This window comes from Hypanus sabinus, chromosome 15, assembly GCF_030144855.1.
Source record: "Hypanus sabinus isolate sHypSab1 chromosome 15, sHypSab1.hap1, whole genome shotgun sequence".
Classification (NCBI taxonomy): Eukaryota; Metazoa; Chordata; class Chondrichthyes; order Myliobatiformes; family Dasyatidae; genus Hypanus; species Hypanus sabinus.
Window position 1 is genome coordinate 15,915,682 of NC_082720.1, and position 24,036 is coordinate 15,939,717.

Genomic DNA, 24,036 nt, shown 5'->3' on the forward strand with positions numbered 1-24,036 from the left:
ATCATTGGCAAGATATTTACTACTAGGTGGCTCATATGTGAGTTTGCATGTTTTCCTTATCCAGGGATTATGCGGGTAGACTATCCAGGGCTCTTTGTTGGAATGGAATTGGAAGCAGAACTCATTGTTGTTCAAAGGAGGTGGAGGAGCTTAATGAGCTTGGTAGATGAAGGTTGATGCAAAATACTGACTGTCCATGTACCTACATCGAAGCTGACTGACTTACTGAGTTACTCCTTGCTTCAGACATATTGTGGCTCCACTCATTGTTGCTTTTCCCCTCTCTGTACAGGGGACGTGAAGTTAACAGTAGCATTCCTGACTGTGGTTCGGTTAGCATCAATGGCAGACACCTTCAGATGAAACAACAAGGCTCTGTTCACATGGTACAATGACGATAATGTTTCACGATGCACTGACATTGTATCTGCAGCCCTTCAATTTTGTCCCCAAACCAATCAGATTTCAACAGTTAGTATTTGTTTTTTTATCGATGAGAAAAGAATGCAACTTTACATAGAAGTTATTGTTTAGTTGAAAGTTTGGGGGGGGGGGGGGTTGACCTCACAGTCAGACTTACAGCTCAGTAGTGTACTCCGGGAGATGATTGGGGATCCTGGAGAGTTTCTGATTGGAGCAGTCCACAACGGTGCCTTCACAGCGGCATCTCTCAGGACAGACCAGGTCCATGAAGCAGTCGCTGCTTAGCTTAATTCGGTAGTCCTCTGAGCCTGCGCACAATAGTGAGCAGAACTAATTAGGATTATTACTGATAATGTTCCTCATTCCTATGTAAATTTGCCTTGCTGGGACCTCCATATATTTTCCTGGTGTATGAACATATCCAAAAGAAGGCTGAGGAAAGCTGCATTTCTGAAGGATTTGGTATTCCATGCTACTCAACCCTGACCCCGATCTGTCAAGGGATGCCCCACCCCGCCACATGTTAAACAAAGTATGTACAGGCATTCCCCATCACAGAAGACCACCCTACCATCTCGGATTAAATCCAGAATATGTGGATATGGATTGGTCTCTATGGCCACATGAGGACAACCAATAGACAACCTTTCAGGAGAACATCATACTCGACTCAAATGATCACACTACTACTAAGCACATCTAAAGAATATCCACCCAGACTGCCATGGCTGTGTAGTGAGGCAGATCACTAAAGCTATGAGATGGAATGTGACTAGCATCTACGTCCATCCATGATCAAATGGCAACTCTGCAAACACATATGGACTTATAATAAGTAACAGACTGGTGAAAACTGATTGGTCCATTCAGGCTATACCACAATTCAATGCAGTGCAATCATCTCTGCACACCATGCTTAGTGATGGGAGAGAAATTGGCTGAAACATTCCTGCAGATTACACTGACATCTCTTCATAGTTGATGATAAGCTGGCATTGAAAAAAATGTCCATTGAGTATTCAGCAGATATGAGAAGCCCTTTCTGTGACCTCAGCCTTGTTCTGGTTCATGTCTTGGCTCTAGACATGTTTATGCATGATATCTCCACTCCTGTGATCTTAATTGAGCTGAAATGTCAGAATGATTAAGAAGAGGGATTTGGTCTTCCTGTTGTTTGTTCACAGTCTGGTCCTTCTTTCTGCCACACTTAAAGCAAGAGATCCATGCCTGCTTTGGGAACCCAGAGATTATAAATTCAATTCTCATCATGGACAATTCTAGTGGAAAACTGCAAGATTGACTGGTCCACTGAGCTTACATTTGCCACTGAATTCGACATCTGCTTACATCATAACCAATTTTCTGTGACTGTAGAATGTACTGACTACAGGATGACACTTTGATAACACTTCCTGCCCCGTGATCTCTAGCAATAAGCACAAGCAAAACTCCTTAAAGAAATCCTTCTCAAAATTGGCTATCAGAAATAAATCATCCTTCTGTGCCTGCCACATACATGTTGATCTTTATCAGCTGGTTCACTACTGTCTGCAGACACAATCCCTGAACAGAATGAGGTCAACTAAAACCATGAACAACTCAGCAATGACTCTTCCTGCAATACTTCCAACAAATGTCCACCACTAGTTAAATCTATCTAAGGATGACCGGCAAATGATTCAGTCTTCTTCCCTCATCACTGCAGAACCCACACCATCCTAAACGTAAGTACAAAGTTGAAGCATGCCTACATGCCCATTCAGAGGCCAAACTCCAAACCACCATTGGCTGCTTCCCTGAAGAATCAGACGATGGGCCATATACTAAACATCGACAGAAGATAGATCGTCTAGAAACTACGCCTTGCTCACGACATCCCTGACAATAAATAACTGCAAATGACTGCAGAAAATATGGATCAGGAAATTAATTGCTTAAAAGTGGATTTGACCGGAAGAGTTGGAAATTTTTTGTTCAAGTTATACAAGGCTCTGGTGAAATAACATCTGGAGATTTATGCATAGTTCCTGTGTTTCTCTTTAATTGAATGAAAGCAACAAAGATTTATTCCTGGGAAGGTGTCTTTGTCCTGTCGGGAGAGCTTAAGCAGACCAAGCTATACTGTCCGGAATTTCAAAAAGTCAGAGGTGCAAGTACAGATGGGCAATTAAATGGTGGTTCAGCCCGAGAAGCCTGCATCGCTTGAATTAATATATAAAAGGGAAAGTTTGAATAGGTTAGGAATTTATTCTGTGGGCTGTAGGAGAATGAGAGGAGTTTTGATGGATGATGCAAAATTATGAAGGGTATAGATAGGGTTAATGCAAGCAGGCTTTTCCACTAAGGTTGGGTGAAACTACAACTAGAGGTTAAAGGATAAGTGTGAAAGGCGAAATATTTAAGGGGAACCTGCTTCTTCACTTAGAGGGTGGTGCGAGTTTGGAACAAACTGTGAGGCAAAGAGGTGGATGCTGGTTTGACTTCAGTCTTTAAGAGAAGTTGGGATAATTAAACAGACTTGAAGGAAATGGAGGGCTATGGCCCATTTACTAGTCTTCCTTAAATCCATGATCTTGTTCCAACCCAGAGAGAAATTCAAATGCATTTCCGTCTGCCATTCATTTAATCCAAGTTCCCCAGCTTGAACCAGAGAAAAGAAGACACATACGGAAGGAGTCAGCAAGCTTTTGGTAAAAAGAGAAAAAAAAATCTCTGTTCCCAGGAGGTAAAATCATTGTCTGGGATGCTAATGTTACATGTAGTATGTTCATGGCACTAGCCAGGAGCTTCCAAAATTACATTTATTTTAAACCCCAATTGTTCTATTTTGGACATCTGGAAAACATAAGAGACTGCAGGTGCAGCAACGTTACAGTAAAAGCATCTGTTATTTGCCTCGTTGTAACTTCAAGACAGAATTAATCTAATCCCTATCTGTTGTGTTCATTGCATACAGGATGATAATGTGGGTAAATGGAGCTCCACTAATTTCAAGTTCCTAGCAACAGCTTCAAAGCAAACAAGGTCCCAGCTCAATGCAGAACCAAGCTCCCTCTTCCTTGCCTCCGGTCCAGACCTGTGAGGGCTATCTGTTTAATGTCTGTACCATATATCCCTTGCGTCATCATATGGCATCTTTTTGTAATGTTCAGTTAATTTAAAATTAAGGACAGTTTTTTTTGCCATGGAGATGAAGCAAGGCTGTCCAGACCAATAATTGTTCTGAAGATTTCATCCCACCGCAGTGGATTCAGATGAAAGCAGTCTCCAGGTGAGGTACCTACGGCACAAAATGTGCAAAGCTCTGTATGAGCTCAGTAACGCAGGAATAAGCAACAGTGATCCAGTACAGGAATGATTAATTCAAATTGAATAACCAATAAATGATATTGAACATGACGCAGATCAATTCAACTTTGGTCTAGAACCAGCAGAGCCAGCACTGATCAACTGCAGATAGAAAGGAATCTGACCTCACCATGGAAACCAGCTCTGAACTGATTCACTCTTAACCAGATCTGATTAGTACAGAGACGTTTACACACTGGAAATAATTTGGAAAACGTGTAGCTTGAGTGGTTGATGGTTGGGTTGCCTTGTTCTCCGATGTTGCCAATTTATTTGTGAATGTTTTGTTACCAAACGAGAAGACATCATCAATGCGCTGTTAATCGTGGAGTATCCTGCGAGTGCTTGGCTTTTATATACTCTTCTCAATCAGCTGCTTGGCTGTTATTGTGGAAACTCAATTGTGATGTGGGGAGGGGCTCTCGTTGCTGATTGGTTGTATGGCAAACTTGGTAAATTGTGGTCTCGAATTTTGCCCACATTGGCTCCTGTATCAAAATTGATCTTCTGTAGTGATGACCAAGCAGCTCATTGATAAGTATAAAATGGCCAAGCATTCAGAGGATACATCACAATTAACAGTGCGCTGATGAAGTCTCGTCGTACGGTGATGAAATGTTTGCAAGTAAGTTAACCAAGATCGGAGGACAACTCAACTCAACCAGTTTGCACACGAGTGAACATTCCAGTGGTGGCAGTTAATATGCTTGAATGGTGAGTGGATATCATGATATATTTCTAGGCAACACAAATGAAGCATTGTGTTCAGTTCTAGCAGCCGCATCTTAGAAAGAGCATGATTGCACTGAACAGGGCGCAAAAGAGTTTCAACATTATCTAGGATGGAATGTTTTAGTTATGAGAATAGACTAGATAGGCTGGGTTACTTTTTCTTGCAGTGGAAGAGGCTACCAACTGACTGAGGTATGCAGAGCCATAAAGTCCTTAGATACAGTAGATAGTAGCAAACTTTTCCCAATGGCATAGGTGATCATAACAAAAGACGTAAGTCTGGGGTAAGGCGAAAGAGGTTTATGAATTGAATTGACTTTATTACTTACATCCTTCATATACATGAGTAAAAATCTTTATATTATGTCTGTCTAAATGTGCAATGTGCAATTTATAGTAATTTGTGATAAATAGTATGTACAACAGGATCGTCAATATAACAATAGAAATACAATTGTATCAGCATGAATTCATCAGTCTGATACCCTGGTGGAAGAAGCTGTCCCGGAATCTATATGGCTTTTATGTTGCGGTACCATTTCCTGGATGGGAGATGCTAGAACAGTTTGTGGTTGGGGTGACTCGGGTCCCCAGTGATCCTCTGGGCCCTTTTTACACACCTGGCTAAGTACACGTCCTGAATAGTGGGAAGTTGACTGTAGTGAGCTTTTGAGAAAGGATTTTTCAATGGATGGTGTTTGAAATGCAGTGCCTGAATGGGTGGGGGAGGCAGGTAGTCTCAGAACATTTAAGAAGTATCTGATCAAACACCTGAATCACCATGTCATAGAAAGCAGTGGAGCACGTGGTGCTGAATGGGACAGCACAGACCGATGCTCGCCGATGAGCAAGGACACGGCATGCTAAAGGGCCTGCTTTTGTGCTACACAGCCCTATCGTATCTGACGGCAATATGTAGAACTGTTTACGAGTAATCTTGTGAAGAGAAAACACAAACATAATTGTTTTCTTCTCTTTTGATTGCCACTTGTAATGGGTCACTGGAGAAGGAGAGAAAAGAGCAACCAAAACTGTATCCAGACGCAGGATCACTTACCAACAAATTGGGAATCAGTGTCTGAGTTCTGAAGCAAGCAAATTGTTACAATATGAAATGTTTAAAAAGATGATTTCATAAAAACAAGAAACATTGAAAAAAGCCACTTCCCGCACGTCAAAGCCTGTGCTAGGTCTTTCAGAAAGCTATCCAATTTGTCCCACTTTTCTACTCCATTTTTGTAATCCTACAAACTTATTCAATTCCCTTCAAGAGCACCACTGATTCTGCTTCTAGTACCACCTGCAGTCATGTATTCAGATCATTAAAAACACACTAGGCAAAAAATAAAATCTCAATATACTCTGATATGTTTTGTTTGCCAATTATTTTAAACTTGTGACCTCTGGATACTTTTTCTTTGGCTAATTAAAACAGTTTCTCCCTAACCACTCCATAAAAATCCCTTATGATTTAAAATATCTCCAGTACATTTTTCCCCTAACCAGTACTCTCACGTAACTCCCAGGAAAGATTGGTGTTTACATAGGATTTTATTTAATCGTAGGATGTCCCAAAGCACCTTAGAGACAATAAAGTACTTTTAGACATATAGTCATTGGGATTAATGTAGCAAACGAGCCAGACAACTTTTGTATACTGAATTGCTCCAAAAAAAAACAAAATAATGAGCAGAAATTAAATTTTCATGAGGGTGATTGAAGGATACATTTTGCCCAATATACTAGGCACGATCTCTCTGCTGTCCTTCAAAATAATTGCAGGAGATGTTTTTGCATCCTGCAGTGAAAATAGCTGGAATCTCTCTTAACCCAAAAGTCGACACCGCAGCATTTTCTGAGCACCATGTTAGAGTAGCATCCTTCATGCCTGTGGTCAACTATCCAGAAGGAGTCCTGGCTCAAGAAGGGAAAGTACTACATTTGAACCATGGAGGGTCTTAAGGTCTCCTTGCTTGATTGCTTTGATTACATGCTGAGGAATTTCCACTCTAACTTGGCTAGAGCAGTGTCTTGTGACTGCATGACTGGGAGCTGGCTGTGGAACAGTTATGATGGTGGGCAGTCTAATGATGCATCAGGCTGTATCACCGGACTGGTATAAGAACAAACATCTTGCTATTTTTCCTCACGTACAACTCTTCCCTTCCAGTTGATGCCAAATTCTGCTTATTTCAGTTCAATTTTGAACTGTTATATTGACCATCACAAAAATATGTTCTGTACTGTAGACATAATCACTTGACTGCATCAGCACTGATAAACACACTTAATTTGTAAGGGGAACATAGGAACATAAGAAAGAGAAGCAAGAGGAGGACATGCGGCCCATTAAGCCTGCTCTACCTTTCAGCAGAATCATGCCAAATCTTTTACCTCAAACCTCATTTTCCTGCACTATTCCCACATTTCTCAATACCATTAATATTCAGAAAACTATTGACCTCTGTTTGGGATGTAGTCACTGACTGAGTCCCAGCATCAATCCAAGTGAATGACCATTTTCTGAGTGAAGTCTTAAATGGCTCAGTCATTAAGTTCTGGTTCCCTCAGCCAGGGTAAATGAACATTCCCCCATCCCTCTACCCAGACAAGCATTCTAAAAATCTTGTATGCTTTAATGAGGACACCTCTTATTTGTGAAAGCTCTGGGGAATAAAGGCCTAACCTATTTAGTATCTTCTCATATTACACCCCCAACATCTCAGGAACTGTTCCGGTGAATTTTCCTTGCATTTCCTCCACAGCAAGTGTGTTCTTTTTCAAGAGAAGAAACTTCAGACAAGATTTCAGTGAGATCCCATATAATTGATGTAAAATAGCGTTATTCGTGCATTTAAATACACTAGCAAAGGCCATTATAACATTTACATTCATAATTGCCTGGACCATTAAAAATGAAAATAGAATTTGACTTTAATATGTTCAGTTACTCATCTTCATGTAAATAAATTTTACACCATGAATCCAGATTATTTTGACGCTGAGATCCCTGACCAATCCCCATGTCTACTTGTTGTCATTGCAATGGAACTATAATATTTGTTACAAATTAAAGATGTGCCAGGCTTTGAAGAGTCAATTTGATGTCAATGCAAATAGGCTGGATTCAAGATTTAGATCTTTGAAATTTGTCCTTCCCCTCCGTCAGCACTATTAACGTCTCCAGCTTGTTGGAGTGAGGAAGGAGAGGCTTGTCATGCTGCAGAAGGACACGAGGCGTGCCATGGTGCTTGACGAAACCATGTTTTACTCATAGCCTGGAAACACATGGTTAGATCAAGCACAACAGAACACCACGCTCAGAATCAGAGCCAGGGTTAGAGAATGCCAAGAAGAGCAGAGAGGTAAAAGAGAACAAGGAAGACTGCTGAGTGCAGTCCGGAAGCTTGACTAGCAGCAGACAATCCATGCATGAAGAAACGCTGTAGTGTCAAATCATCCAATTAGAACAAGCTGTTATCTAGCAATACTAGGCATTAACCTCGAGTGTTGAGACACGATCCAGGTAGAGATTACCTCACTCAGTGATGAAATTCATAACCAGTTAATAGATAGAAAAGGCTGAGAAACCCATCAATAAACTTTAGCTTCAAAGCACAGAGGAGCCTGAGAGCAAACAAGTTTCCAAACCTGGATAGTTCAAATAGGCAAATTAATCGTGTTCTTTTGTTTTGCAAATTTCAGTCAAAACACGTGCCACAGGAATTTCCTGTTTCATATGCATCTATTACAAGGCTCAGGCGAAATAATTAGTCAACAGCCTTCGATGCCCATGTACTGTGAGGCACCCCTGCCAGTCAGCCACAGCTAGGGTGGTGGAAAAGATCATTTTATGGATAACTACAGGAGTGTGCGGGCCATGCCAGTCAAAGCTCAAACTGAGCATGACACCTGATGGTGATGATACCTCCAACAAGCAGAGACATTATAGAAAGATGTTTTCAAAAATCTGCTGCACATGGTAACAGCAACACTACACCATCCGCACCATCCAAAACAAATGGGGCTTTTCAGTGGCAAAACATTTTAATTCTGATTCCTATTCCTGTTCCAACATGTCAGTCCATGACCTTCTCTTGTGCAAAGATGAGGCCACCCCTAAGGGTGGAGAGCAACACCTTGTATTTCATCTAGTACCTTCCTCACTGATGGCATAAATATTGATTTCTCCTTCTGGTAAACATATCCTCCCCCCTTCCTTCATTCACCATCTCTAAGCTTTCTCATCTTCGCACCTGCCTACTACGTCCCCCTGGGTCCCCTCCTCCTTCCTTTTCTATTATCACTCTTCTTTCCTATCACATTCTCGGCTTCACATATCACTTTCCAGCTAGCCTCCTTCCCCTCCTCCCACCTTTTTATTCTGGCATCTTCCCATTTCCTTCTCAGTCCTGAAGAGGGTTTTGGCCTGAAATATCGACTATTTATTCATAGATGACGCCTGACTTGCTGAGTTTCTACAGCATTTTGTGTGTGTTGCTTTGGATTTCCAGCATTTGCAGACTTTCTGATGTTTGAGATGATATGCTATCTCTTATCTAGTAAAATACATCAAGGCATTTTGTTGAAAAGAAGTGTCTGAAAGCTCGGGAGTTGTAGCTTAACCAACCACTGACCAGTCTGTTTATTCACCTTCCCAGTCTCTTCATTGACTGACATATCAAAGTGATAATAGGCCTGATCTGATTCTCATTCTAAACCATGGCACACAACTTACTTTTTAATACAGTATCATAACATAACAACATTGTTTTAAAGCACGTTGAGCAAGTGTTACTAACAATGACCAATCTTGAGATCCACAAAGAGATACCGGTAACTAATTTTACATTTTGTAATTCAACTGATCCCTTTTGGAAAATAAATAGTACTTTCAACTCTTTAATGTGTGGAAAAATGAAAGCAGTCATAACGTCCACAGAAAATTCACACATTGCAGAAGGGTACCCTGATAACTCTGCACAATCCAGTTGCACCAATCTCTCTAGAACACTATGCACAATATGCTTCCACTTTATCATACCCTGATGTAACAGACTTTCAAAATAACAATGTTGAACATTCAAACCTTCCTATCACACTGCCTGATGGTACTGTATACAGTATGCCCATCACTGTGGCAATTCATCTTCACTCAAACACTTGGAGAAAAATTAGAAAGCTTGTTCACTCATAGATAAAGAATCAGTCTATTTGTTTCTTTAGTTTTATTCTAATATTTCTTGACTTATCATACCTCATTCCAATAATCCTGTACAATACAACCCTTCCAGAGCAGTTCCTGATATTACATATCCATTTATAAAACATTTAGGATAATATATTTATTATAACATCCCCTTATATTTCTTGTGGTGGGCTAGAGGTTTACAGTGGGAAGGAGGGTTTAAGGAAGTATTGAAGAGCAAATGCTTCACGTGAAGGATAGTTGGTATGCGGTTTTAGAGGAGGTGATGGAGGCAGAACAGTAATGATGTGTAAGAGGCACCTTGATGTATTTGAACGATACAGGCATCAAGAAATATGGGATTCCATTAGAAAAAATTACTTATAATTTAAGAGATAAATATGAAACATTTTTGAAAATTTGGAGCCCTTATTTACAAAAGATAGGATTAAATATATAGATGCTTTTAAGATGAAACAATTGGTTATTAGGGGAAAGAAATAAATATACATATTAAAATTATTACGAACTCCATGGAGCATGTGGAGATCTTCCAACCACCAGGCATTCTTTCTTTCTTTCTTTCTTTCTTTCTTTCTTTTTTTTCTAAGGGGCAGTTAGGGGGGAGGGGTTAAGGGGAGGGGGTATGGGTTATATACATTGTTTTTTTCATATTTTGTAATCATTTAAAAATGCAATAAAAAATTATTTAAAAAAAAAAAAAAAAGAAATATGGGATTTATGCAGGCAACTGTGGTTATAGATTTCTAGGATGATCAGCATAGGCTTGGTGGGCCAACGTGGTTGTTTCTATGTTGTTCTATGATAATGATTTTAATGCATTGAACCCATTAGTAGCCTGGCACAACACATTCTTACTCTAATTCTCTCACTACATGAGCATATCTACATGAAATGCAGTCGTGGGAGAGCAGCATCCATCATCAGAGATCCTCACCACCCAGGGCATGCACTTTTCTCGCTGCTGCCATCAGGTAGAAGGTACAAGTGCCTCAGGACTCACACCACCAGCTTCAAGAACAGTTACTGCCCCTCAACCATCAGGCTCTTGAACAAAAGGGAACAACCACCTTCACTTGAACATCCATTGAGTGGTTCCCCCAACCAATGATCTCACCTTCAGGACTCATTATCTTGTTATCTCACATTCTCACTATTTATTTATATTTGCATTTGCACAGTTTGTTGCCTTCTGCATTCTGGCTGATCATTCACTGACCCTGTTCTAGTTACTATTCTATAGATTTGTTGAACATGCCCACAGGAAAATAAAAGTCAGGGTTGTATACAGAGACATATATGTACTTTGGTAATAAAATTTACTTAGATCTTTGAATTTTGAACATGACACCCCTCACTGCAATGATCCCATGTAATACATTCTTTGTATAATGCTCCCCAATAGAATGCATCTCTCACTGTACCAATCCAGTATAATACGTGTTTATAATAACTTTTCCTGACATAAGACATCTCTCACTGTAGCCGCCTGGCTTTATTCGTTCTTGCTACAGCATCCCACAATACAAAAATCTTTTACTGCAGTGAAATGGTCTAATGCAGTCCTGTTAACACTGTTTGCTGTGTATTAAAGAATGTCAGAGTATCAAGTGCACTAATTGTTTATAATTATTTCAATACAGAAATAAAGTACACATGAAATGCAGCCTTTTTCTAACAGGTTTTGGATAAAGAAAGGGGTGGCTCATTGTGCAATCTACACAAATCAAAATTCAATAGACATGAACTATATTTTGCCTCTTAAAGCTTATACTTCCTTTGTTGTAGGTAATAATTGTCTTGAGGCAACTCATTATCAAAGAAAGAGACATTGCAATGTCACTTTTGGCATTTGTAAATGGATTCTTTTTAAGGCCAGAGTACCTGTAGAACAATCTGGTCAGAAGAAATGTTTAGATTTCCAGAGTGATGTCAGGGGCAGGTTAGATTAATTAGGCAAATGTTGAAAATTATTTTGATGAAACAGCTGGGGTGATCACATGACGAATCACCATTGGAATAAATTTCAACATAAATCACTCCACCCTGTCCATCTGTTTGTATTTGTACCAATATCTGTAGTTAAGGCTGCAGGATCTCACTTACGCAGAGCATTGATTAAATTAGATTCAACTAGTTTTAAAGTGAGCTAGTGTTTCAGAAAAAAATTAGATTCAGATACAGTTAACATTTTATTCCACATTTAAGGTAGCATTGTAATAGGCAATAAATGGTTCTCCTGGGAGGGTTTTAAATAATTTCCTATTCTAGAGCCTAAGTATCATTGGAGACTCAATCAAATAACTCTGGTTTTCTTTTATGAGCTTCAATTGCAGGGCACTGAACCTTCATCGGAAAGAGTAGAGTTCCAATTCCAAGTTTAATGTTATGTGCCGTGGAGTGCTGAATCCCATGCAAAGAGGCCCACTTGCATTCCGATTATTCCCGGATTCGCAACGGGAGGCTCTAAATTCAGATTTCATCTTTGACTTGCATTTCAATTCAGCCGCTCTCAGTGGGTGATTTGCAACCAAACATGTAGGAATGGAAATACCGGAAACGTCCCGCGATAATCAACCAAGTATTAGTCATTCCAGGGTGTGGCAGGGAGAATGGCATCTGACAGAATACACCTTATCCTGTGTGCGTATTTTTTTTCATAAAAGGGACAGCTGTGAAGCACCCAAAAGATTTAAATTGGGCCATAGTTGAGTAGTTGAACATAAACGCCACACAGCTCAGTTTCAGTAAATTTGTAATTCATTTTGAAGGAAAAATCTAAACTTCACTGTATAACTAAAATCGCATTTCCCATGCATTGTTTTGTGAAATTACTTCTGCATCTCCCAAAAGTTCTGAGGTCCTTCCTAAAAAGGGGTGTCAGAAATTTGACAAGCTACTCCAACTAACTGCCAATAAGTGATGAATATCATAACTTTTGTGACCTGCACCTTACGGTATCATTTAATGGTGTGGTCTATCTATCCACATGTTACTTGTTAATATTATTCCTTTTTTTGAAATAACTGCTAGAACAACAAGGGATGCACGATGGTAGTAGAGCTGCAGTCTCACAGCCCTAGCAAGTTGTGTTCCAATTCTGACTTCTGCTGTCTGGGCAGAGTTTGCATGTTCCCTTGTGACCATGTCAGCTTCCTCAGCTTTTCTTCCACGTCCCAAAGAAGAATGAATGAATGAATAAAGTGACCCCCATAAATAGCCTTTTGTGTGTAGGTTAGTGGCAGAACCAGGGAGAAATTTTTTGGGAACATAGGGATGATAGCATACATGAAAAAAATAATGGAAAATGGGATTGCTCTGTGCACCATTGATGCATCAAAATAGGTCCTTCTCCATTGTTTAGAGACATGATAAGTAAGGTAAGGTATTATATCTGCCACTTTTAGTAGTTAAGAAGCTCCATGACAGATAGTTCCTCTTCAACATTTAGTTTTATGATAGTTGATTTTCTAGTTTAATGAACAGTCACATATGCAGTCACTACACCTTCAGTGCCATGGCAGAAAATGGACCCTACTGAAACGAAGTGATCAACCTGAATAACCACAGGTCTCCAATTGTAAATATGACTTAGGAGGAGGAGGAGCAGGAGGGCAAGGAAATGTAAAGATAATGCGTTACCTAGTTGGCTGAAGGTGCAGTATGTATTTGACATTTAGGCATCAGAAGCACAGGGAAGTGTAAAATAGTAAGCTATTCCAGAGTTGGGAGGACGCATCTGTGGAATGATTTAAACATCACTAGTGTTCTCTTTATATAAGCTCAGTAAGCATATTCACTGGTGATGTGGTACTGAACACCAAGGATCTCCATTCATTGCCTTCTGGGAGTGTGTCAGAGCAAGGGAGTGTAAAAAGTGCTCCCTGATATCTGCTCTCAACACAGCAAGCCCTGGAACAATGGAGTATTCTGTGCATAAATTCGAAGGAAGGACAAGCAAGAGATCTGAAAATCCTAACCACTTAGGCTCATGCATGTCCTATGTCAGTGTCTGAAGGGATGTCAGTGCAGCTAAACAATGTCTACTATGAAAGAATGATTTTAGGAATGGAGGCAATTTTCATTAAGAGCAAGATCACTGAATTGCATTACAAGGGAGTGCAGATGGTGGAATCTGGAGCAGCAAACAAAAACATTGAAGAAATTCAGCCAGGTCAGGTAAATTCCAGGGAAGGAAATGGGTAGTTGACACTTAGGGTTGAAACCCTTCATCTGGACCCATTAGGTGATATGCCTGCAACTAATGTCAATTCAGTTCTAAAACAAGGAATGAACAAACTTCCATCTGACACTAAGACTGATATTTATCTGTGTACCACATGCTCTCTCTTTCACCTTGGTCTTATTAGCATCAGCAGCCCCATGTTTTATCTTCTCCCAAAATATTCCTAATAATTATTTCCTTATTTGAGCCATTTTTTTCTTCTTTGTCTGATATAAAAGAATTATAATTTAATACAAGCTACGGCACCCAGAGCATGCCTTTTTCTCACTGTTACCATCAGGTAGGAGGTACAGAAGCCTGAAGGCACACACTCAGCGATTCAGGAACAGCTTCTTCTCCTCTGCCATCCGATTCCTAAATGGACATTGAAGCTTTGGATACTAACTCACATTCTTTTAATATACAGTATTTCTATTTTTGCACATCTTAAAAAATCTATTCAATATACATAATTGATTTACTTGTTTATTTATTATTGTATTTTATTTTATTTATTTATTTCTCTCTCTGCTAGATTATGTATTGCATTGAACTGCTGCTGGTAAGTTAACAAATTTCACGTTACATGCTGGTGATAATAAACCTGATTCTGATAAGCTTTTCAAGCTGAGTTTGACACATGGAGCCTTCTGATTATATCGCCAATATGAAGTTTTGCATTTCATGTCCAGAGGAGCCTGTCCTTTCTAAGTCCAGGTGGTTTTAAGGGTATTGTGGCAACCCATTTCCTGGCACATCCGAACCGGCTCACAATTAGTCAGCGTTCCGGCTAAGGGAGATAGCCTGCGGGGATTTGCGAGCACAGAGCTTTGGAGCCTCTGCGCCACGGGGGGGGGGGGGGGGTGGCAGGTTGAGGGAGGCTTAAAAGTGAGGCTGGGGATTTCGAATAAAGTTTTTCCTTACCGATTCCGTGTCATAATTTTAGCGCTGCGTGTAGCACACCGCTACAGTATGTCCGAAAACCTATTGTCCTGAGTGTACACTATGCTACTCGTGCTGTAAAGTATAACACAGGACAATAGAGGATTGGTTGGTTTTCATGTGCCTTCTCTATGTAGTCATAGTATTTGTGAATCAGATGGTTATCTGGGAAAAGAAAATTTAAAAATTTGTCTGCATTGCAATAATTTACCAAGAGGAGCTGCAACCTGTCCATCAAGGGAGTAGATTTGCTATATACCCACTGACACGCGTCCTTACAACATAGCATAAACCAGGGAATATGCAAGTGATCAACACGACTTTTATTTCCTCCTCAGCTTCCATTCTCCACTCTTAAATCACAACTTACAATGGTGCAGTTTCAATATATCTTGCTACTTATCCAGTAACTGTAGCCACCACTCTTACATTTGGTCATTACCCAAATATTAAAACTAAATGTGAATTATATGGACGTGTTGTGATAAAGAGGCTGGTCTTGAGCAGTACAAACTGCATTGGCAATGAAAAATACTGACATCGGGTAAATACAAGAGGGTAAATATAAATAAAAACACAGAATGCTGGCAGAACTCAGCAGGCCAGACAGCATCTATGGGAGGAGGTGGTGTTGACGTTTTAGGCTGAAACCCTTTATCAGGAGTGAAGTAACATGGGATGGTTGAGGGGGGATAAGAAGTGGGGGGAGGGATGAAGTAGAGAGCTGGGAAGGGATAGGCTGAAGGGAAGTGGGCTCGGGAGAAGGTGGAGAATTGTGGGAAATAAAAGAGAAAGAAAGGTAGGGCTGGGGGGATAATACCGGGTGTGGGTTAGCGTGTGGTCCAAAAGTTTCAGGGCCAAAGAAGTAGTAGGTTGGGAGCAGAGAGAGAGAGGCTATTGCTGAACTTACATCGGAGAGAAGATCTGAACTTCAGTATCAAACTGAATGTAGTGGGGCACACTGTCTTATTTTCCATGAAAACATTTATTACAATTCAAATTAGATCCCAGTACTCTCTCATTGAAAGAAAGGAGCTTCTATTACCACATCTGCACTGAAACACAATCTTACATTCAAAATATTTGGAATAGTAATGCAACCTAATAAAAAATTAATGTTTTTGCCCTGAATGGGATGCTTCAGAAATAATACCAATCTATCCATCCAGTCTGTGCTTTGGAAATTTGAATGCAGAGAAGTCAGTGTGAAGTCTAACCATAGGATTCACACTAATGTCCAATTGTCCAACCCTCCCATATCAGGAAATAAGTTAGAAGTCATTGATCTGGTGCACATAAACTGTTACTAATCTGTCTTATTGCATTTTTTTGGAGAAATGCATGCCATTTTTATCAAACAAAATTCTGCCATGTCTGAATTGACTTTGCTGCATTTTGTTGGAGGCTCATTTTATATTATTTCTGTGAATAAACTGCTTGCTTTGATATTGCTTCCTTCGATCAAACATTTGTTGATAAATGGCGTAGCAAAGATAGTGCTCAAATTGTGCTTTCCAGACTGATCTGAGTTTCAGCCGTGAACATTTGATCATCTGTGTTAAAGTCTACTGCATGGAGCAGTCTGTATTATTTGTAAAGAGCTTTGCAGGTAATTTATCTGTCTGTTCTGAAATTAATTCTGTGCATGTATTACAGTGATGCAAAAAAACAGGCATCCAACAACACACTTAATACACAGACTCACCTGACCTTCAGTGACTCATGAAGTTAAGTAGAAACCTTTTTTTTTAAGAAAAGCTATTATTAACCTCACAAATATTCAATTTTTTTCTTTAGGAATCCACCCCAGGCTTTTTATAAAACTGAACTCATTGATAGCTGAACATTGATTGTAGAAAACAAGAAGATTATGTCAGAACAGCTCTCTGCTTTGTAATGAGATGAGCACCTTAAAGGAAACGAACCATACATCTGTCGTTTGCAATTATTTTTTAAATGTGATAAATTAATACTTCATATCATCAGAGGGGATGTAATCCCCTTCATTTCTTCAGAGGTACAACCGAGTTAGAAGTGGTAGTTGCCTTTTTGATAAGGCACATCATAACAGCAGTGCTGACACATGATAGTCCAGCAGGATCATCCAGCAAGGCTACTTGGCTAGTATTTAGAAACAAGAAAGGGATGGCCATTCTAACAGGGCTGTGTTACAGAGCTCACAACAGTCAGCGGAAACTTGAAGAGTAGGTGTGTAGAGCAACTTCTCACAATTATCTGAACAATATGGTTGTATTAGTGAGTGAATTTAATGTGGGTTGGGTAGCATCTGTGGAGAGGAATAAACAGTCACCATTTTGGACTGAGACCTTTCATCAGGATTTGAACTAGATTAGATTATCTTTATTTGTCACATGTATCGTCTATCTCAAGCCCCCCCCCCCCCCCCCCCCCCCGGCATCATCCATAGCAGATAACATTGTTAAAAGGGTCCACAATAATAGTCCTTGTAGAGACACAGTGCACTGGTCACATCAAGAACACCCTATATTGTTTGTGTGGCACTTAGAGTCATACAGTCATAGGACACCATGACACAGAAACAGGTTCTTCAACTTATTTAGTCTATTCTAAACTATTACAATAATAGTTCTAATGCTATCGTCTCACAATTGGACATAAGCCTCCATAGCCACCACCTCCCCCACCATCTACTTATCCAAACTTCTCTTCAATGTTGAAATTGAACCCGCATCCACCACTTCCGCAATCACTTCCACTGGCAGCTTGCTCTACACTGTCACTGCCCTCTGAGTGAAGACGTTCCCTCTCATTAAACATTTCACCTTTCACCTTTAGCCCATGATCACTAGTTCTAACATGAACACTGACAGTGCATGATTTCTAAATGGGTGATCTCAGAACCAAAGTTTGGTTTTGCCACACTTGGTGTATGAGGTCTCACAGAAGGAAGTGGGTCGGGGAAGGGAGATCCCACAAGGAAGAAAGGGAATAGGGAAGAGCAATCCTACAGGGAAGGGTGACAGGTAAGAGAGATTCCAGAGGAAGGGGATAGGGAAGGGAAGTCACACATGTGCAATTCTGGTCACCCCATTATAGGTAGGATGCAGAGGCTTTGGTACATCAGAGAGATGAGGCCTGTACTGTGTGGAATGTATTGAATGTGTACAGGAAAATTTCAGAGTCAATATCAAGAGATTCTATTCAGCAGGTACAATTGAGATACTGAGGTTTAGGATATGGTCAGTGATGAGAGAATATCCTGAAGACCATAAAAGATTAAGAACATTCTTAAGTGGAAGATCAGGGGAGCAAAGAGAAGGTTTGAGATGGACATGGCAAGTGAGGTTAAAGAAAATACCAAGACGCTCTTTAGGAGTAAAAAGATGGCTTGGGAGAGAGTAGGTCCCCTTTGAGATCATCAGGGTTGCCTCTGTCACAAACCACGGATATAAAGTGTGATTTTTATGAAAGCTGCTTCCATAGTTTTTACTGAGGTCCCATACCACAAGGTTCAGGAACAGAGATTACCATCAGACTCCTGAACCAGCGTGGACACCTTCACACACCACAACACTGAATCGATCAATGAAAACAACCTCAGTTTCAAAGATCTACAGCTCAAGTTCTCAGTATTTATTTTTTTATATATTTGCTCAGTTTGTCTTCTTTTACACACTGGTTGCTGGTCCATCTTTGTGTCATTTTTCACTAATTCTATTGTACTTCCTTGTTGCTTTGAACTTCAAGAGAAATTATGGCTGCTCAAGAGGAGAAATAAGGGTTTTCATGTTACCAAGGAGGATATATTAGCAACTTTACAGTGCATTAAGGGCAATAAATCACCTCGACCAGACTGGGTGCCTCGTTGGACTCGATGAGAGCTAGAGAAGAAGTACAGAGTTCTTAGGGAAATATTTGTTTTAAATGTTAGTCACTAGTGTAGTTACTGAAGATTAGAAGGTGGATAATGTTGTTCTATTGTTTAAAAAGGGCAGCAAGGACAAGCCAGGGAACTATTGTTGGGGTTGGGGGGGGGGGGTGTTACTGAAGGGGATTATGTGAGACAGGGCCTATTACCATTCGGATAGACAGAATCTGATTCGAAGAAGTCAGCATGCCTTTGTGCGTGGAAAGTCGCTTCACAAATCTTTTTGAGTTTTTGAAGAGGTAACCAAAAAGGTAGAGTTTGGCAGTAGTCATTGTCCATTTGGACTTCTGAGAAAGTCACACAACGTAGGCTTATGGTGAAGGTTAGGTTCCATAGAACCCATAGAGAGCTAATCAGAAAGACTCAAAAATTGGCTTAAAAGTAGGAAGCAGAGTGTAGTTTCTCAAAATGGAGTCTGGTAAATAGTGCTTTGCCACAGGGATCCTCGTTATTCATTATTAATATAAACAACTTGGATGAGAATGCACAAAGTTTGTGGACAGCACAAAGTGAGAGGGTGTTATTGATAGCGAAGAACATTATCAAACATTACACGGGATCTTTATCAGTTAGAGAAGTCAGCCAGGGAGTGGAAATGAGTTTCAATAAAGTTAATTGTGAGGTGATAATTTTGGAAAGTCAAACAAATGGGAGGACTTGTGTGATGAATTGTAGGGCAGCAGGGAGTGTAATGGAACAGATGAGCTGGGAGTACAAGTGCATAGTTCATTGAAAGTATGTCACAGTTGGACAGGGTGATGAAAAAGGCACTTAGCTAGCCGGCTTTCTTCAGTCATGACATTGATTATAGTAGTGGCAACATTATGTTGTAGTTGCATAAGTGGTTGGTGAGGCTGCAGTTGGAGTACCGTCTACAGTTTTAGGCACCCCATTATAGGAAAGATATAGTTAAACTGGAAAAAGTACACAAAAGATTTATGAGGACGTTGCTAGGACTGGAGAGCCGGGGTTATAGAGAGCAGCTGGATAGTGTATTTTTTTCATTTCTTGGGACTTAGTAGATTGAGGATCTACTTTATAGAGGTGTTGAAAATGATCAGAGAGCGAGATAAGGTGGATGGTATCAGATTTTACCCAGGGTAGGGGAGTCCAAAACTAGAGTCGTAGATTTATGGTGAGAAGAAAAAAATTTAAAGGGATCTGAGGGGCAAATTTTCACAAAGAGGGTGGAATGAACTCTCATTGGAAGTTGTTGAGGCAGGTACAATGGTATGATTGGATAGGTACAGGGAAGGGCAGGGCTTAGGGAGGTGTAGGCTGCATGTGGGAAAATGGGACTATCTGGGTCGACACAGTACTTATTTGAGCCAAGTGCTTTGCATCTGCGCAGTATTCCTCCTTATAGAATTGTTAAAAATCTTATCAGAATGATCTGTTTCTCCATGTTTGATGGAAGAAACATATCCTGACTGATGTATTAATATCACTAGTTTACACTTGGAAAGTATAGCTAGCTGAATCTTAGTAGCTTTCCCAGCAAGGGAGCAGGCAATCACTCCATGCATAGATATACATCACGTGAGGAAAATCTGTCAGGCAGTTGCTGTGCAGTTGAAGCTTTTAGTTGTCATTAGTGCATAATTGGGTAAACTCCTATTGTGCCAGTTGCTGCCTTTGATTTAGATTGAACTTCAAAGCAAAACTGGAGTATAATTTGCACCCGAACTCAAGGTTTCCTCAGCTGCCTTTGTCAACAGTACAACAGTAACCACAATTCAATTATACTTAATTGGTTGCAAAGTGATTTATAACATTAAAGTGTGGAAGGCTCCTTTTTAAAGGCAGCCACTCATTTATTTGCCTGCAGAAAACAAAATGGGGTGCAGAGAATACTCCAGTGATGTATTGCTTTATTGGTTGAACTCTTTATGCAGACAGATCCTAACTATGGGTGTTATTTTTGATCTAACAAAGCTTCAAAAACAGCCGTTGGCCAGAAACACTGTCAACTACTGAGCTGTTGGGTATTTCCAGAATTTCCTGTTTTAATATAAAGAAGATTTTGTAGAAGATTCTCACAAATTCAGGGACAATAGCTTAGTAATTATTTTGCCAGGTGAAATGGTTATAATTTGTCATGATAAATACTTTTATTGAGAAACCTATTACTAAAAGCAATTTGGTTTTTGTTTGAATCTTTTGCAATGTTTACTAGATTACTTCTGGGACCCCTGCATACCTGCACCATGGTACCTGGGGAAGTTCAGTGGTATCTGATGGCACACAATACATGTCATGTCTTCAAAATTCATTTATCCCTCCGTGGCCCATGCAGACGTAAGTTCTTGCATGAATACCAGTCATTGATGCAGATGAACATCGAGCTACCTGCCTGAACAGACCTATCCGTGCTTGGAACCAGATGTAGCTAAATCCTCTTTAAGTTCTGCATTTATTTCTTGCGACTAGTCTCCTTCAGGATCCCTATCGCTATTCTCAAAAAACAATGATTATCTCCTCTCTCTACCACATGATTCCAATATCAAATGTGCTGACAACCCCTCCCACCATCACCCACCAAAACCCCACTTTGCCCACACCTGACATTTGAGATCTAAATGCCTTGGATCTGACACTGTCAGACATCTCTCTACCATGACCTCATGAGCTCCTCCGCTTACTGTGTGCTCAATATAAGAAAGAAGAAATGCCATTTTAAATTCTATTTATTAGAATAAAGCCATTAGCCTTCATTATAGTCCACTGTCCTTCCCGTCATTCTTCCTTTAATTGAATAATCTTCCCTGAATTTAATTTGTAAAGATAGTTCTGCTTCCTAATTACTCTTGTACCAGACAAATTTGATTTGGCTATCTCAGTAATTCTATTTTTTAAATAAATATGTATTTCAACGCACAATAACAACTCTCAATGAAAACAAAGCACAATCTGAAAAGATCATTGGAACTTACCATGCTGTGCGTTCCGCTTTTCCCTGTCTCTAACTGCGGCAGGCTAGTGTGGCTGACATACCTGCTTCCATCTCTTGGTGCCAGTTTGAAATGTGAGGGACAAGCCCACATTTATGCACCTGATTTGGACGTGCAGTTAACTTCTTGAACTGGGGTTTACCTGAGCAGCGGAACTTCTTCCCCTTGATCTGGTTGATGCGCTTGTTCGTCAGGCGACGCGGGCTGCTGCAGCGGGCACCACTGGTTTCAATCGGGTTGTTGTGCAGGTATTCGCTCAGCCACCTCAGGTGGCAATCACAGACAAACGGGTTCTGAGCCAAGTGGCTGCAATTGAATAGACCAAAGGAAAAATATTTTTTCTCTCAATTATTGCTCAATCATAAGCTCAGCCTACTGTTTTACAAAAATGTTGCATTTCCATCTGAAAGCCATTTCCAGATGTTTCTTATAGAGTTACTTGGGATGGAAACAGGTCTGTTGACCCATTGAGTCTACCCCACCATTAAGCACACACTTACACTGTTTTTTAATATATAAATTCTCACCACGTTCCTGTCGATTCCCCCTAGATTTTACCACTCACCCTACACACTCGAGGCATTTTTCAGTGGCTAGTTAACTCCATGACCCACAGGTCTTTGGGATGTGAGAGATAACAACAGCACTGAGAGGAAACCCAAATGGTCACAGGGTGAATGTACAAGTTGCACACAGCCAGCAGTGGAGGTCAGGGTCTACTAGTTCCACTGGAGGAATGCAGATACTGAGATAAAATTAAACAGAAAAATGCTGAAAACACTCAGCAGGTCAATCAGCGTCTGCAAAAGAGAAACAGCATTAAATTTTTCAGGTCTGTGATCCATTGACACCTCCATCAGCTGTGCCACCACTTCTCACTGTTCTTCCAATATTTTTATGTTATTTTCTAATAATACAAGGGAAGTCAATTAAAATCTGTAGAAATGCAATCAATAATGTGGGCACCATTTAGGTAGTCACTAATTCCCAGAGAGGCAAATTAACCACTTTTGAGATGGAGTCAATTTTTAACGCACGCTTGTTAATCTTGACAGTGTGAAACAGCTAGACCAGTATCCGTGGAATCAAAACCTGCTGAATTGGCAGGTGTTGTTAATAGTAATTCTAATTTCCTAAGAAGATCATTTTTATGCTCTTAAAAGCATTTAAACTTTCATGTGTGTGAAATATGGCACAGATAATATCTAGAATGAAGGAAAATATAAAGGTTATATGAATGAAAATAAGACTTCAGAACAGGAGTTCCCAACCTGGGTACCATGGACTCCTTCCTTAATGGCATTGCCCCTTGGCATAAAAAAGGTCAAGAAGCCCTGCTCTAGAATGACCAGGTGCATGGATTAAATTGACCAGTAAATAATCTAAGTAAAAGCTCATTGGAAACATAGGAGACTAACTTTGAAGGGTCATCTTAGCCAGTATGGACTAGTTGGGCTAAAGGGCCATTTCCCTTACTGTATGACTCTATGACAATGACTATGACATGCTGATCCTTTAGGCTATGCACACTAACTTTTAACAGTTCATCTGACCTGTGAATGTAAAAGAGAGTTAGATTTATATAACACTGTCCATGAGCTGTCCACCATGTCTCAAAATACCTTGTTGTCAATGAAGTACATTACGAAGTGTCAAATGTAGGAGCGGCCCTGTTCAGTCTGGTTGGTGTCATTGCCAGGTGAAGAAAGCAAATGAAGATTCTGAAAGGGCCAAGACTGGACAGGCACAATATTGGAGACTTCCAATGGTAACATGAGGAAAAGATGGACTATGTTGCAGTGACTTCATCACACTGAGAAATGAACGTGGTACATAACCCAGGTATCCACAGGAACATCAGTGACCCGAGGTAAAGGCAATGCGTGATGAGACGGTGTCCACTCCTCTGAAATGCTGCAGAGGTTTGTCTGTGGCTGAGATAGGGAGATGTTAGCTCAGCAGGATTATGAAGAAACACAGAATCAGATTTAGCTCCAAATTCCAACCAGCCATGAGATAACAGAAAGGGCAGGACAGGACCAACGGCTCGAATGCCAACTGAAGTTCCTATTTTCGATGACATTGGGAGACAGATAATACTGTGAACTGGGGAGAGGGAAGCAGGCATGAAGATGGTGATGTGATTGGAGATTGTTATGAGGGACTAACTAAACCTTACAAGACAAAATAATAGGTAACTGAGAGAATACTCTCTGATGTGTAACATACAGACACATAATGACTTTATCCGGTTTGACATTAACACTCCATTTGTCCTCATTCAGATTCCTTATGC

The 24,036-nt window shown here is 40.2% G+C and overlaps 1 protein-coding gene across 2 annotated transcripts in view; it reads right to left on the bottom strand.

Annotated features, from left to right (window-relative positions):
* The window catches only part of LOC132405319 (slit homolog 3 protein-like), a 630,603-nt gene that overhangs the window by 116,637 nt on the left and 489,930 nt on the right, over nt 1-24,036 (bottom strand). For both annotated transcript variants that reach the window (XM_059990026.1, XM_059990027.1), the window contains 2 exons: nt 21,883-22,046; nt 581-731 (listed from right to left, as the gene is read on the bottom strand). In XM_059990026.1, the coding sequence (XP_059846009.1) occupies nt 581-731; nt 21,883-22,046 (315 nt within the window). The remainder of the gene's footprint in view (nt 1-580; nt 732-21,882; nt 22,047-24,036) is intronic.